Genomic DNA, 13,668 nt, shown 5'->3' with positions numbered 1-13,668 from the left:
AGTGAAAGAAGAAACTGCACACAGAAGAGCTCCTCTCTGTAAATATGCTCTTTTCTTATCAGAATGTTCTTGCACTGCAGCACAGCTCATGGGCTAGGTGTGCTGCTTCTCTATCCCCTCCTCCATAGTCTGAGCTCTGCTTTACAGGAACTGTGCAATGCTAAAACCAAATCACATCTAAATACTTCTACTGTTTGCATTAAAAAATATATATATATTAATGCATCAATTGCTGGTTTTAGATGTTTTTTTTATATTGGCCTGTAGTTTAGCTTTAATTAGTAAAATTGTTTACCACATATGGTAGTAATGGCAAAATCAATATTGGAGCTTGAAATAAAATCAATATCCTACAACAAATATCCAGAGTTATTATTAAGAGAGAATAATCTAAGAATATATGCATACTGGGAATTCTGACTCTCCTTGGAGGGGATTAGAAAGCAGTTTGCATTGGCAGTATTTGCTGTAGTGGGGATTTCTTTTACCTTCCTGTAGACCAAAAAACTAGGTGTTCTGGGAGTTTGAACTTGGTGGACATGAGTTATTTTTATTTTTTCCCAACAATATTAACTGTATAACTATGTCCTGCTAAGATACTGTCCATGGTGCTTTCACACATCATGAATGCTGCCCCATGGGCTCAACGAATTCTCAGGAGCAACTGTTAAGAGGGTTGCTTGGGCTCCTGATCAGACATGTCTTTAGGCTTGTTTCAGGAGCCAATTTACACCCATGTCAATAGGTCAGTCCTGAGAACTGTTATTTCTCCTTAGCCAATAGCTCTGTTCCAATGTTACAGTAAAGTAAAGCACAAAGGGTATTTGAAAGTTTGGCTTTGGGGAAAATTTTTTATTTTAGTTTGTACTAAGCACGCCTGCCTAAATAATCATTTGGCTCCCACTGCTGTCAATCAAAGTCAGTGAGCCAATGAGGAGAGAGAGAGGAAGCAGGACCAAGCTGCAGCTCCATGTCTGAATGGACGCGCAGAGCAGCGGCTTGGCTCGGGTGCCCCCGTAATGGGAGGGATGGGCCAGGAGTGCCAGCAAGAGGAGGATCTGGGTTGCTGTGTGCAAAATCACCGCAGAGCAGGCAAGTATGACATTTTTGTTATTTTTAAACAAAAAAAACAAGACTTTAATATTACTTTCAATACTTTTAATGAGAAACTTCAGGATCGGCATCCCCTTAGAACACAGAGTACACCAGCTAATTATATTGAACCAGACCAGTGTTAATTTTGGCAGCAAATTTAGATTTTGGTTTTAGTCTTCATCTTTTGATTAAAATACCATTTTAGTTTTAGTCCCGTTTTAATCATCTGCAATTGTCATAATTTAGTCAACTAAAATCTCCAGTACATTTTAGTCGTCTAATATTTAATGGCTTTAGTTAAATTGTAATGCATTCTTTAAAGGATCAGTAAAGATAATTTTTTAGTTTTTTTTTAAATAACAAACATGTTATACCTGCCTCCACTGTGCAAGTTGTTTTGCACAGAGTGGCCCAAACCTGGTCTTCTGGGGTCCCTCGGCAGCTGTCTCGGCTCCCCCCCGCAAGGACTCAACACCTTCATGCGAGCTCCCTCGCATGGTGTGGAGTGCTTGCGGGCGCGCTCCCGTGATGCAGCCGGTGGCCATAGCCGCTCACTGTATCACTCGGGCCCACCGAGTTACGGTGAAAAAACACGTACCTTTACAACCCCTTTTTAAGCATTTCTGTACATTTTCCAAACTCCTTTAATAATCCTGGAGTGAAAAATCGAGTGTTATTTTTGTTGGTATTAAAGAGGAAGTAAACCCTGATGGGTTTATTTCTACTTTGTTTCCCTGCAAAGGTAAAGCATAATGGGCTACTATGCATCGCATAGCCAGCGATGTCACCGATGTCCCCTCTTCCACGAAGCGTCCATCTTCTTTCCGGGTATCGTGGCTCCAGCACTGTGATTGGCCTGAGCCGCAATGCCGTCAATCGCCGTTAGCAGAGGCATGCTCAGTGCGCCGTAAATGGCGGTGCCTGTCTTTTTGCAAATATCTCCTAAACCGTGTAGGTTTGGGAGATATTGCTTGGGCCTACAGGTAAGCCTTAATCTAGGCTTACCTGTAGGTCAAAGTGGTCTGTAAGGCTTTACAACCACTTTAAAGGATAACTAAAGTTATTTGTGTTGTTTGTTTAAAAAAAAAAAAATGTCATACATATCTCCTCTGTGCAGTAGGTTTTGCACAGAGGGGCCCCGATCCTCCTCTTCTGGGCTCCCTCAACGGCCCTTGTGGCTCCTCCTGTTCTCAAGTACCCAGTTCGCTCAGGGCACTCGTGTGGGAGCTCTCCCGTGTCCTGCTGCTGCGTCTGTTGACACAGACAGCAGGACTCGGCCCCGGCTCCCATGTCATTGGATTTGATTGACAGCAGTGGTAGCCAATGGCTGCACTGCTATCAATCTATCCAATCTGGACCCGAGACACCAGCTCGAGCTGGTGTGCTTGTCCCAGTCACTGGAACGATCGGGTTCAGGTAAGTAAAAGGGGGGCTGTGGGGGGGGGGGGGGGGTTGCGGCACAGGAGGTTCTTCATCGTAATGCATATAATGACCTTGAAGGTTTGAAAATGCACTACAGACACAGATTTAGTCATTCTACAAAGTCTTTAAGTAAAATGAAGTTCCGTTACAAGAATATTGCTTTTTTGACAGAAGTGTAACATTAAAATAAAAAAAATTTTAAATTAAAAACTCTTTGTATGATGAGGACACCATGCAGTGCATATTTACATGAACTTTAACAGTTCAAGAAACTGAACAAAACATTTCAGCAGCTTCAAACACACAGCACAGGGACAGTTACTGGCACTCTGTCTGTTTACTGTCAGTTTATTATTTCAACAGTTCTAATTCTCAGATACATTTGAAGATTAAGCGCAGTCTACAATAATATTTAGTGTGTGGATTATTAATGGTCACCGCTATTTGTCAACTTCTCTCCCTCTCTTTCAGCATTCACAATGACAATAGAGGTAAATATCACACTAAAAAGATTACATGGGGCAGGACCCCAAGGTAAGGCTGCCCTTTTTTGATAAAATAAAGAATGTGATGCGCTAATTTCAAACCATAAAATGATCGTAGTAAGCCACAAATATGCAATTATACAATACTACAAAGTGCAACTGTGCATAAATTAGTCAAATGATGCTTCTGTGCATATATAAAAGTGATAGCTAGTGCATAAACCATAAGGTGACTCTATGTGCAAACAAACGCAAATTTGTCATATAGACCAAAATACATATATGAAGTGTGTACACTTATTGCAAAATGTATATAGTGAAGCAAAGACAAGTTCGGGGTATACGTTGAAGTGATAGCTAGTGCAAGGACCATAAAGTGACTAAATGTGCTAAAAACGCAAATTTGTCATACAAAACCTAAAAAACGAAAACATATAGAGTGGATATACTTAAAAAGTGTATAAAATGAAGCAAAACCAGGTACTAAAATAACAGTACAGTACAATACTGTTATTTTAGTACCTGGTTTTGCTTCATTTTATACACTTTTTAAGTATATCCACTCTTTATATGTTTTCGTTTTTTAGGTTTTGTATGACAAATTTGCGTTTTTAGCACATTTAGTCACTTTATGGTCCTTGCACTAGCTATCACTTCAACGTATACCCCGAACTTGTCTTTGCTTCACTATATACATTTTGCAATAAGTGTACACACTTCATATATGTATTTTGGTCTATATGACAAATTTGCGTTTGTTTGCACATAGAGTCACCTTATGGTTTATGCACTAGCTATCACTTTTATATATGCACAGAAGCATCATTTGACTAATTTATGCACAGTTGCACTTTGTAGTATTGTATAATTGCATATTTGTGGCTTACTACGATCATTTTATGGTTTGAAATTAGCGCATCACATTCTTTATTTTATTTTCCAGTAGTGAGAGACAACTCATTTAGTGATTGCTGCTTTTTTCCACTAGTTACTTTCCATTTTTCCATAGAGCGCAGAAGCTTTTAGATATGCCCTTTTTTGATAGTTACTGATCTGTTTTTCTTTTTCATTAGTGTGATATTTAACTCTATTGTCAAATTTGTTAATACTAAGAGAGTGTCAGGGCTGGACTCTTAGCAGCTCTCTTCTCTGTGCTCAGGCTGCTCAGCTGTCGGATAATTGTCATCTCATTGATTCCTCAGTGGCTAACCTGGTTATCATTTATCTGCTCATCAGTTCCGCCTACAGCCAGCCCCTTCTGGCTATTTAAACTGCCTTGTTCATTCCTTTCCTGCCTTCGCCTAGTCAACATATCTGGAGTTTCTCTGCTATGTTCCTGTGAAAGACATTGCCCGGCTAACATCCCTTCTGGTTCTTCTACCTCTGACTATGCTAATCTCTGGTTTCCTGATTACTGGCTTGTCTGACTATCCGCTTTGGCTTCCAATCCCTGGCTTATGTTTTGACTACGTTTGCTAATCTGTGCCGTTTTTTTTACCATTACAATAAAAGGTGTGATTTTTTTATTTATTTTTTCCTTTTGACTGCATTTTTTTGTCTGTCTGATTTATGGTTCCTGACAGAGAGAAAGGAATTGATAAAAAGTGGTGGTTGTTATAGTTCCACATACTAATGTCATTTGTAGCTTGCGTATTTTTCCTATGAATTTAAATTGACAAAACTGTTGAAAATATATATATATATTTTTTTTTTTCCTATCGCAATAAGCACAACCCACAAGTATTAGGTATGCTTCTTATGTTAGAAGCGTTTTTATTCTCGAGGTATTTTTATTTGTTTTGATTCATTTTAAGAAAAGCACGACACTTGCTCTATTCCTGCCGGCCTCTAGAGGGGTCACCTGAGAAACAGAATATCGTGTGTGTGTGTGTGTGTGTGTACCAATGTGGATTTCCCTACAGCATACTCCTCTGCCTTTTTAGGCAGTTCCTGAATATACTCATCCGCCATATCAACAAGGGTTTCACAGAGAGTAGGGTTGACAAAACAAGCAGCTGCTGCAAGTGGTGAGAACACAGCAATTGTGGCAAGGTCTTTGTAGCTAGTGTTCTGTTTAAAATACTCAAGTTGTGTGAGTAGATCAAAGGGCAGGGACTTGGTGTCACTTTGGAGGGTTTTAGTATGTTCCCCAAAAGGCAGCAGTAGGTCATGCAATGATGTGAGCTTTTTGCCATTCACTGTAATGCTGTACAGTGGTCTGAGAAGGCCTATAATGCTGCACAGTGCTCTGGACGGTGGTCTGAAGAGGCCTGTAATTCTACACAGTGGTTGAGGAGGCCTGTAATGCACCATAGTGCGCTGGTTGGTGGCTGTAATGCTCCATACTGCTCTGAACAGTGGTTTGAGGAGTACTGTAATGCCGCACAGTGTTCTGGACAGTGGTCTGAGAAGCCTGTAATGCTGCTAAGCGCCCGGGACTGTGGTCTGAGCTGAGGAGGCCTGTGATGCTCCACAGTGCTCTGGATGGTGGTCTGAGGAGGCCTGTAATGCTGCACAGGGGTCTGAGAAGGCCTGTAATGCTGCACAGTGCTCTGGACGGTGTCTGCTACACACTGCTCTGGATGGTGGTCTGAGGAGTATTGTAATACTGCACAGTGCTCTGGATGGTGGTCTGAGGGGGCCTGTAAATTAATGCTCCACAGTGCTCTGGATGGTGGTCTGCACTGAGGAGGCCTGTAATGCTGCACAGTGCTCTGCATGGTGGTCTGAGGAGGCCTGTAACGCTGGACGGTGGTCTGAGGAGGCCTGTAACGCTGGACGGTGGTCTGAGGAGGCCTGTAACGCTGGACAGTGGTCTGAGGAGGCCTGTAACGTTGGACGGTGGTCTGAGGAGGCCTGTAACGCTGCACGGTGCTCTGGATGGTGGCCTGACTCTGAGGAGGCCTGTAATTCTGCACAGTGCTCTAGATGCCGGTGGTCAGAGGAGGCCTGTAATGCTCATGCACACACAGTGCTCTGCAAGAATGGTGGACACTCTGAGAGGGAGGCCTGTAATGCTGCACAATGCTGCATGGTGGCCTCAGGTCTGAGGGATGGCCTGTAATGCACAGTGCTCTGGATGCCGGTGGTCAGAGGAGGTTTGTAAAGTTCTCTCTGCTCTGGACGTTCATCGTCATGGGATGCTCGTTGGGAGGCTGCTCTGGACGGTCGCCTGGGGACTCGGAGGCCTGTAATGCAGGATGCACAGTGCTGCAACTGCTGCTAAGCGCCTTTACTCGCTCGCTGAGAGCAGAAGCTGGTGGAGCTACGTGGAAACCGGAAGTTCCAAGGGTAAACATACCTGCCTCACATTTTCATTTTGTTTTCCTTCATTAACAAAAACGGAATTGATTTTTGTCATAGTTATATCAGTGCACGAAAATGTGGTGTACTTTTTCTTTTTAATCTTCGTCACTGTAAAAAGGCCAAACGTTTTAGTTGACGAAATTAAGGTTGATTTCAGTTAATTACCAAAAGGAGATTCTTTTTTTTTGTCAACAACAGGTGTTACTTTTTTTGAGTGTATATATAAGACCAGAAAAAAAGGTGGATTCCCAATACAGGCGATCCTTGAGTTACAAACATCTGACTTACAAATGACTCCTACTTACAAACGGAGGGAGACAACAGGAAGCGAGAGGGAATCTACCCCTAGGAAGGGAAATTCACCCATGTAAGAGTTATTATGGGAAAAGAGTGTCTCCACTGAAGCTTTATTACGATTTCTTGTTTCCACATCAACCCAAAATTTTCAAAATCCACTTGTCACAGGGACAGAAAGTGAGGGGAAATCTTCTGAACAGGGGCACAGACAGCAAAACAAATATTAGAGAGGCATTAACCCTTTTCTTATGCTATTCAAAAAGCTTAAAAATATTATTTTTGGCTGGAGTTGCGCTTAAAAAATTGACCTTTTCCAACTTGCAAACAATTTAAACTTACAGACAAACCTACAGACCCTATCTTGTTGTTTTGTTTTAACTGCTGATTGGGAGGGGGTGAGGCTTTATCAACTCTAATGTGGTCTAGGTATGGTGTGACATAAATAACTGAAGTGTTAAATGTTTCCAAATTTGGTGATTGAACCCTTTGATGTACGGATGTTCATACATGGTTTTGAGTGAAGCAAGGTTTATTATATACAATGGCTGTACATATACTCTAGAATCTGTATTATGTGTGTACAATGTTTACTAAAGTTCTTTGATATAAAAGAAAAAATGAATTTTTAACAATGGAGCATTTTGGGCACATAAAATGCATAATTTGCAAGATAATGTTTTTTCTGCTTGTCTTCACAGAAACGACAACTCGCAGCACAAAGTTTAGCGTTTAACCTAAAAGATAAAGTTTTTTGTGAGCTGTTTCCAGAAGTAGTTGAGGTAAGTATCATGTTAGACCAGTGACTTACTACTTTATCATACGCACATCAAAATTTCTAAGGCAGACCATAGACAGTGCAAATTTTTTTATATACAAGGAAAAGAGAGCGCACGGCTGCCCTAGTGTAATTCCATTTTAATGGTACAAAAGCAAAATCAAACAATAGGGGATTGCACTTGAACATTGATTTAGATTGCATGTACAGCAGGATGTATGGCTCCCTTCCTGGCCTGTATAACTGGGTTGGCTCCCAAGAATGAGTGGTGATGGTATGAGAAGGCACTGCAGACTCTGTTTCCTTGTCTCGTCAAGCTGTGTCTGCTGTAGGGCATGCGCACGGTCCAGCTAGCTCTTCGTCGCGTCATTCGTGGCTGGAGAGGAAAGACTAGGTGAGTGAGAGGCCTCCTCTTTAACTAACAAAAAAACGGTTGCCAAGACCGTCTTGGCAACCGTTGTTTTGTTAGCTAAAGAGTAGACCACTCGTTCTTGGGAGCCAACCCAGTTATACAGGCCAGGAAGGGAGACATACATCATGCTGTACATGAGATCCAAGTCCCATGTTTGTCAGTGCAATCCTCTATTTTTTGATTTTGCATTTGTACCATTAAAATGAAATTACACTGGGGCAGCCGTGCGCTCTCTTTTCCTTGTATATTTCAGATTAAGTCTGCCATCCAGTGGATCTTAGAGAGAGCTTTTTGTATATAGACTGTGAACGTTTGAGAGTTGGTTGTGGTGCCAGCGCTGACTTTGGTTTTTTAGTGTGCAAATTTTTTCCCTACAACCACTGGTTGCAGGAAAGAAATGTGCACAATCCTCCCCATCAACACAGACAGTGTTGACAGGGGAATCCCTCCTATCGAGCAATTCTGGTGGGGGGGGGGGGGGGCGTGGCAGGAGCAGGTGAGAAAAGAGAGTGATTACCGGCTAGCGGCTGTAGCAATAGAATTGCAAGGAAATCTGGTAGACTGGTTGTACCCAAGTCACTAATGCTCACTACTTCTACTGGAAGTCTACTAATTGATCAATCAACTTTGTACATACAGGCTGACCATTAATGGTTCGAATCTCGAGCGGTTCCTGCTGAACCTGTTGAGATTCTAACCATGTATGGCCGGCCTAAGTCTCGTTTATAAGTAGTAAACATCTGGCTTGGCTGTTGATATGATTTCAGATCTGATCCGTAAGCGCTAAAGAACTATTCTTGTCTAAACAATCTTTATAGGCTTTACTAAAGGAACCTTTTTTTAAGATCTCTAAGTATACTGTATGCATGTAATAGTTTATCTTTTTGTTTTTTGATATCTGCTTGTATTTTATTTTTTATTTTATTTTTTTAGTTGGTTGGCAGGTAGTAAAGACGTGAAGAAAGTAAACATTTCAAATCTGTATCCTGAGGGATGACTTTAATTTTTATAACTAATATAACACTAGGGAAGGGGTAGTCTAAACACTATAAGGAGGGAGCAGGAGAGCGAAGGGGAAAAGTAGGGGCAATAAATGCCCTGCACTCCGCTGGGGTCTTGGGGGCATGGGTGGCATAAGAAAGGAAGCGAGAGCAGCGCCATCTAAGTGCAGCAGTTATGTACGTTTTATTCAAATCTGAAGAATACAACTAACAATGTGGCAGATCATCAGCGCATGTGACTGTATAGGAGTTAATCCACTCTGGGGAGGACTTGATGCTATGTGTAGGATGGCCACTGGTCTCGGCTGCGCTGGTGGCTCCCAGTGCTTCCTGGGACTCGGGTACACTCTCAAGAGAAGCCGCTGACCTCACATCCGAGTTGAAGGTGAAGCGGGCGGTGTGTGTGTCCGGAGCATGTATGCTCCTTCATCAGGCAATCCTGGGGACATGGGCAGCAAGTCTGGTCTCAGCAGAGGCATTGAAAAAGAACAAACTCAAGAACCAGAGAGGTCTGAACTCTTTGGAGAAATGAAAGAGCTATACTAAGGCCCCTTTCACACTGGGGCATTTTTCAGGCACTACAGCGTTAAAAATAGCGCCTGAAAAAATCTGGCCCCTTTCACTCCAGTGTGAAAGCTGGAGTGCGGCGGTTTTAACCCTTTTTCGGCCGCTAGTGGAGGTTAAAACCGCCCCGCTAGCAGCCGTTAAAACGATGGTAAAGCAGTGCTAAGAATAGCGCCTCTTTACCACCAACGCCGCTCCCGCCCCAGTGTGAAAGGGGCCTGAGAACATTGAAAATCCTTTCAATAAAACCAGGTATTACAAAATCACCCTTCTTACATTTTAGTGAAGCTGTGAAGTCTTCCATGTTTTTATTCCCCTTAACCACAGAGAATCGCTGGTCATCGGTGAGGAGATCTATTGACTTCCATTTCAGAAGTACGGATGTACTTGGTGCATTTACCAAAATATTTAGAAAGGAATGTCATGCTCTGGGAAGCAGATAGAGATATAAAAGAAAAGCTGTGGGGCTTGTCTCTCAAAGAGATGCCTGTGAGCCAGTTTAATTGTGTCTTCCCAATAGGGTCGTAGCAACAGACATTACCAAAATATGTGTATTAGTTTGCCTCTCAACCTGATTACACCTCCAATACATGGAGAACATGTTATACAAGAGAGCCTGAACTCTGTACCATCTGGTGAATATTTTGTATCCGGTATCTGCTGGAAATAAAAGACCTAATAAAGAGCAACATTTTAAACCATGCTTATTTTAGCCTTTCCTACAACTTGAAGGGAAGAAGTTTAAAATAGGGCTTATTATAGTAAACTGAGGGTTAATAATATGGGTTAAATAGAAATAAACTTCTTAAAAAAAAAAAAAAAAAAGTGTATTGTATTCAGATTGAAGCTTATCCCTTTGATCTGCAGATGAATAAAACCATAAATACAAAAGTAACGGCGTCTTACAGAGTGTTTAAAAACCTTGTCTCAGACAGTTAATTTTTTGACAGCAGCACAGAGCAACTCCCTATCATTATTACAGTCCAGAATTGGTGGCAAGTGCAGGAGGGATGGGGGGCTGTCTTTAGGGCAGAAGGAAAGAAAGAAGTACTACATCTATATACACTCTGTTTACTTTGAGGTTTTTTGGGTGTTTGTAGTACACGCGATGACCACAACTGGAAAGGGACTTGATAATCTACAATATATTAAGTTCTTGTTCTTGAGTTTGTTCTGTGTGATTTTCCATTGGAAGATTCATTTGCCTGTAATAAGTAGCCACCGGGATAGGAATTAAGGGGAAATCTCCCTAGTGAAGACCTAGACCACCCCCCCCCCCTTTTTTTTGCCACTGTAAAAACCTAAAAGCCTACCAAGTCTCCCACACACTTAACCTAAAACGTAACTCCTAATGCTTAATTACAACTCTTGGGTCTTGTGCACATTATGGACGTTTTGGTAACTCTCATGTACTCCTTACCTCCTGGCAGCAGCATTTTGGCAAACAAATGCTTGTAAATGCGTTTAGGTGTATCAAGCGCTTGGGCATTAATTAATTTCATTGGCCAGAATAATTTATTCTGGTCATTGAAATGAATTAACACTTGAGCGCTAACTCACATCTAGCATTAACACTTGTTTAGGCATGTCGTGTTTTTTTTCTTCAAAAATGCCGTCGCTCCTGAATGCACTAGCTATGGGGGTTTTTTTTTTTTCTAAAAGTCCCTGCCTGTAAAGGCCTCTAAATACCTATGTGTGCATGGACACATATACTAATTTAGAGGGGTGTTTAGAGGCTGAAAACACCCCTATCAAACTTCCCTAGGAGTAGCAGAAAAAACATTGTGTATATGAGGCCTTAAAGTGGAGCTCCAGTCTTCTTGGCAGTTTTCTTCAAAAAAACACCCACGTGATCCTCTTTATTTGCACAATATGAATAGGGTACTGTTGTAAGTGTATTTCCTCTTCTTTCTTGTAAATATGACATTCATCAAAGAATCCCGGCAGACAGACAGCGGCTATTAGTTACTAGTGTGGGCATCTAAAGCCCACTCCTACTTGCTTCTGCGATTACGTGCAGCTGGCTACCCAGCATGCTCCTCCCGATCTTGCACCTGCACAGTATGAACACAGTGTGGCGCACTGTGTTGTTTACAGGTTGATATAACAATGGCGGCATCATTGGAAATTTCTGCCCTGTTGTTATGGCAACCTGTCAATGAACACAGAACCCAGAAGGAAGGCAAGTGCAGTCTGAAGACTCATGGGATGACGCCGATATCCCAGGAGTCCTAGGGAATCGCCTCATGATGAAATCGTCTAGGCGGCGAGGACTGGAAGTGCCAACTACATATAAAAAAAATAAGATATTTAGAAAAAAATTAATAATAATTGCCATTACAGACTTCTGCTGGTGAGCATTGTGTTGCAAGGAACATAAAAAAATGGGTGTAACTCCACTTTAACTTTAAGCTCCTGAACCTAAAGCTTCATGTACACTTGAGTTTAGGAGCTTCTGCTGTTTTTATTTATTTATTTTTTTGTTTTTGTTTTTTTGCCATAGGTCCTAAACTCAATTCTATAAAAAGATATTTGTCAACGTACACATAGGCTTTTACCAGAGTTTAGAAGCTGCTATGATTAGGAGAGTTTCAACCTTCCTCTCCTAAATATGGAAAAATTGCATTCAGAATAGGAACGCTTTGACCGCCAGCCTATGGCTATGTGTACATGAAGCCTAATACTAAGCTACTTAATCTTTTAGCACTACGCTAACCTATACGGCAGCCTATGTACCTTCATCCTGAGCCTCAAAATCTAAAACCAGAAGTTCTGCATCATGAAAAACACAAACCATTCCGATTCATCAGTTCAAAAAATAAATGTTCTGGGTAGTGGCTATTACCACTTTCCTTGCATTGTTTGATTATTTATCCCCTTTGTTTTGCCTGTCTGACAGTTTTTGTGCTTTGTTAGGAAATAAAGAAGAAGCAGCGCGCACAAGAAGAACTAACCAACCGGCCACAGTCCCTTCCTCTCCCAGACGTAGTGCCAGACACAGAAGCCCACTTTGGTCAGAACGGAGCTCCACTCTTGAACGGCCATGCCCCTTTGGCAGCAGCAAATCACCCCGGTCTACAACAGCCAAACCGTAACCATGGACTTTTAGGGGGTGCCCTGGCCAATGTCTTTGTCATAGTGGGATTTGCAGCCTTCGCCTACACAGTCAAGTATGTACTGAGAAGCATAGCCCAGGAATGATGAGATTTACCAGGGGCATCATCTGAGACCAAACTAGCAATAGTCGGGGAAAGAGCAAATGAACTGCTAGAAGAAGACAGACTCGCTCAGCACCACGTTCGGGTCATTTCTATTTGTGCTACAGTTGTGCAAAGTGATATATCAGTTGGCTCATGGGTTTATTATTATTATTATATATATATATATATATATATAATATAAATATATATATATATATATATATATATAATTTTTTTTTTTTTTTTTTTTTTTAGAACATGAGATGAGTGGTTGTGTATTTTCCATGACTGCAAACTAAAAAGAGACCCTATACTATGTTCACTGCAGCCTCTGGTGCTTGAATCAGCCGGGCGTCTTCATTTCCAACATCTGCTTTAATCCAATGAATTTCCTCAAGCACTTCTTTAAAAGCTGTCAGGGAGAGGGCTATGTTCTCTGTACTGGTTCCGCGATGAGATGTGGACCTGTCATCTGCTGTAGACAAGTCTGTTCCATTCCAGCACACAGGCTCCAAAAGGATTGGTCCAGTTTTGTACGTCAGCTATCCAGTGATAAAGTCTGAAAGTTTAATGTTGACATTTTCACATGTCCTGTTTTTTATTATTTTTTTCCTGTTTTAGTGTGTAAGTTTTAGCTCTGAAAGTGAGGTAAAATTTTAAAATCAACTATGGAATGATTGTATCACTTGATTTATATCCTGTTAGAAGTGGTTATTAAAAGGTTCATTCAGTGAGATTGAACATAGGAAACTTTGAATATTTGAATGGTACTTGGCTGCATGACCCATTCATCAGGTGGAGACTTGGAGGATAACTAAATCAAATAACATCAATGTATTATATTGCAGCATAACTGTCCTTTGATGTGTGCATTACTTTTTTTTTTTTTTTTTCTCTCAGGCTAAGAATATATTTAGCAAGTACATTAATACCTCCTAATTCATGTTGGAAATGCAGTTTCCAGGTTACTTCCTGTAAGCTAAACTGGAAGCATAAAATAATATATTATGGTTCTTCTGTTAAGTACTAATCTTCCCAATTCTGTGTGATAGTGATGAACAAAGTCAGACCTATTTGAAGTCTAGCCTGAGAGGCCACCATGTCTCTCTCA

General features: G+C 41.3%; 1 protein-coding gene across 2 annotated transcripts in view; it reads left to right on the top strand.

Annotated features, from left to right (window-relative positions):
• UBE2J2 (ubiquitin conjugating enzyme E2 J2) overlaps nucleotides 1-13,314 on the top strand; it is a 53,512-nt gene extending 40,198 nt beyond the window's left edge. For both annotated transcript variants that reach the window (XM_077457602.1, XM_077457601.1), the window contains 2 exons: nucleotides 7,304-7,384; nucleotides 12,274-13,314. In XM_077457602.1, coding sequence (XP_077313728.1) covers nucleotides 7,304-7,384; nucleotides 12,274-12,558 — 366 coding nt within the window. In that variant the 3' untranslated portion in view covers nucleotides 12,559-13,314. The remainder of the gene's footprint in view (nucleotides 1-7,303; nucleotides 7,385-12,273) is intronic.
• The last annotated feature ends 354 nt before the right edge of the window (nucleotides 13,315-13,668 follow it).

Source organism: Lithobates pipiens, unplaced genomic scaffold, assembly GCF_037356315.1.
Source record: "Lithobates pipiens isolate NorthernLeopardFrog02 unplaced genomic scaffold, aLitPip1_a1.2 Scaffold_27, whole genome shotgun sequence".
In the NCBI taxonomy this organism is placed as follows: domain Eukaryota; kingdom Metazoa; phylum Chordata; class Amphibia; order Anura; family Ranidae; genus Lithobates; species Lithobates pipiens.
This window is presented reverse-complemented; position numbering and strand designations above follow the sequence as displayed.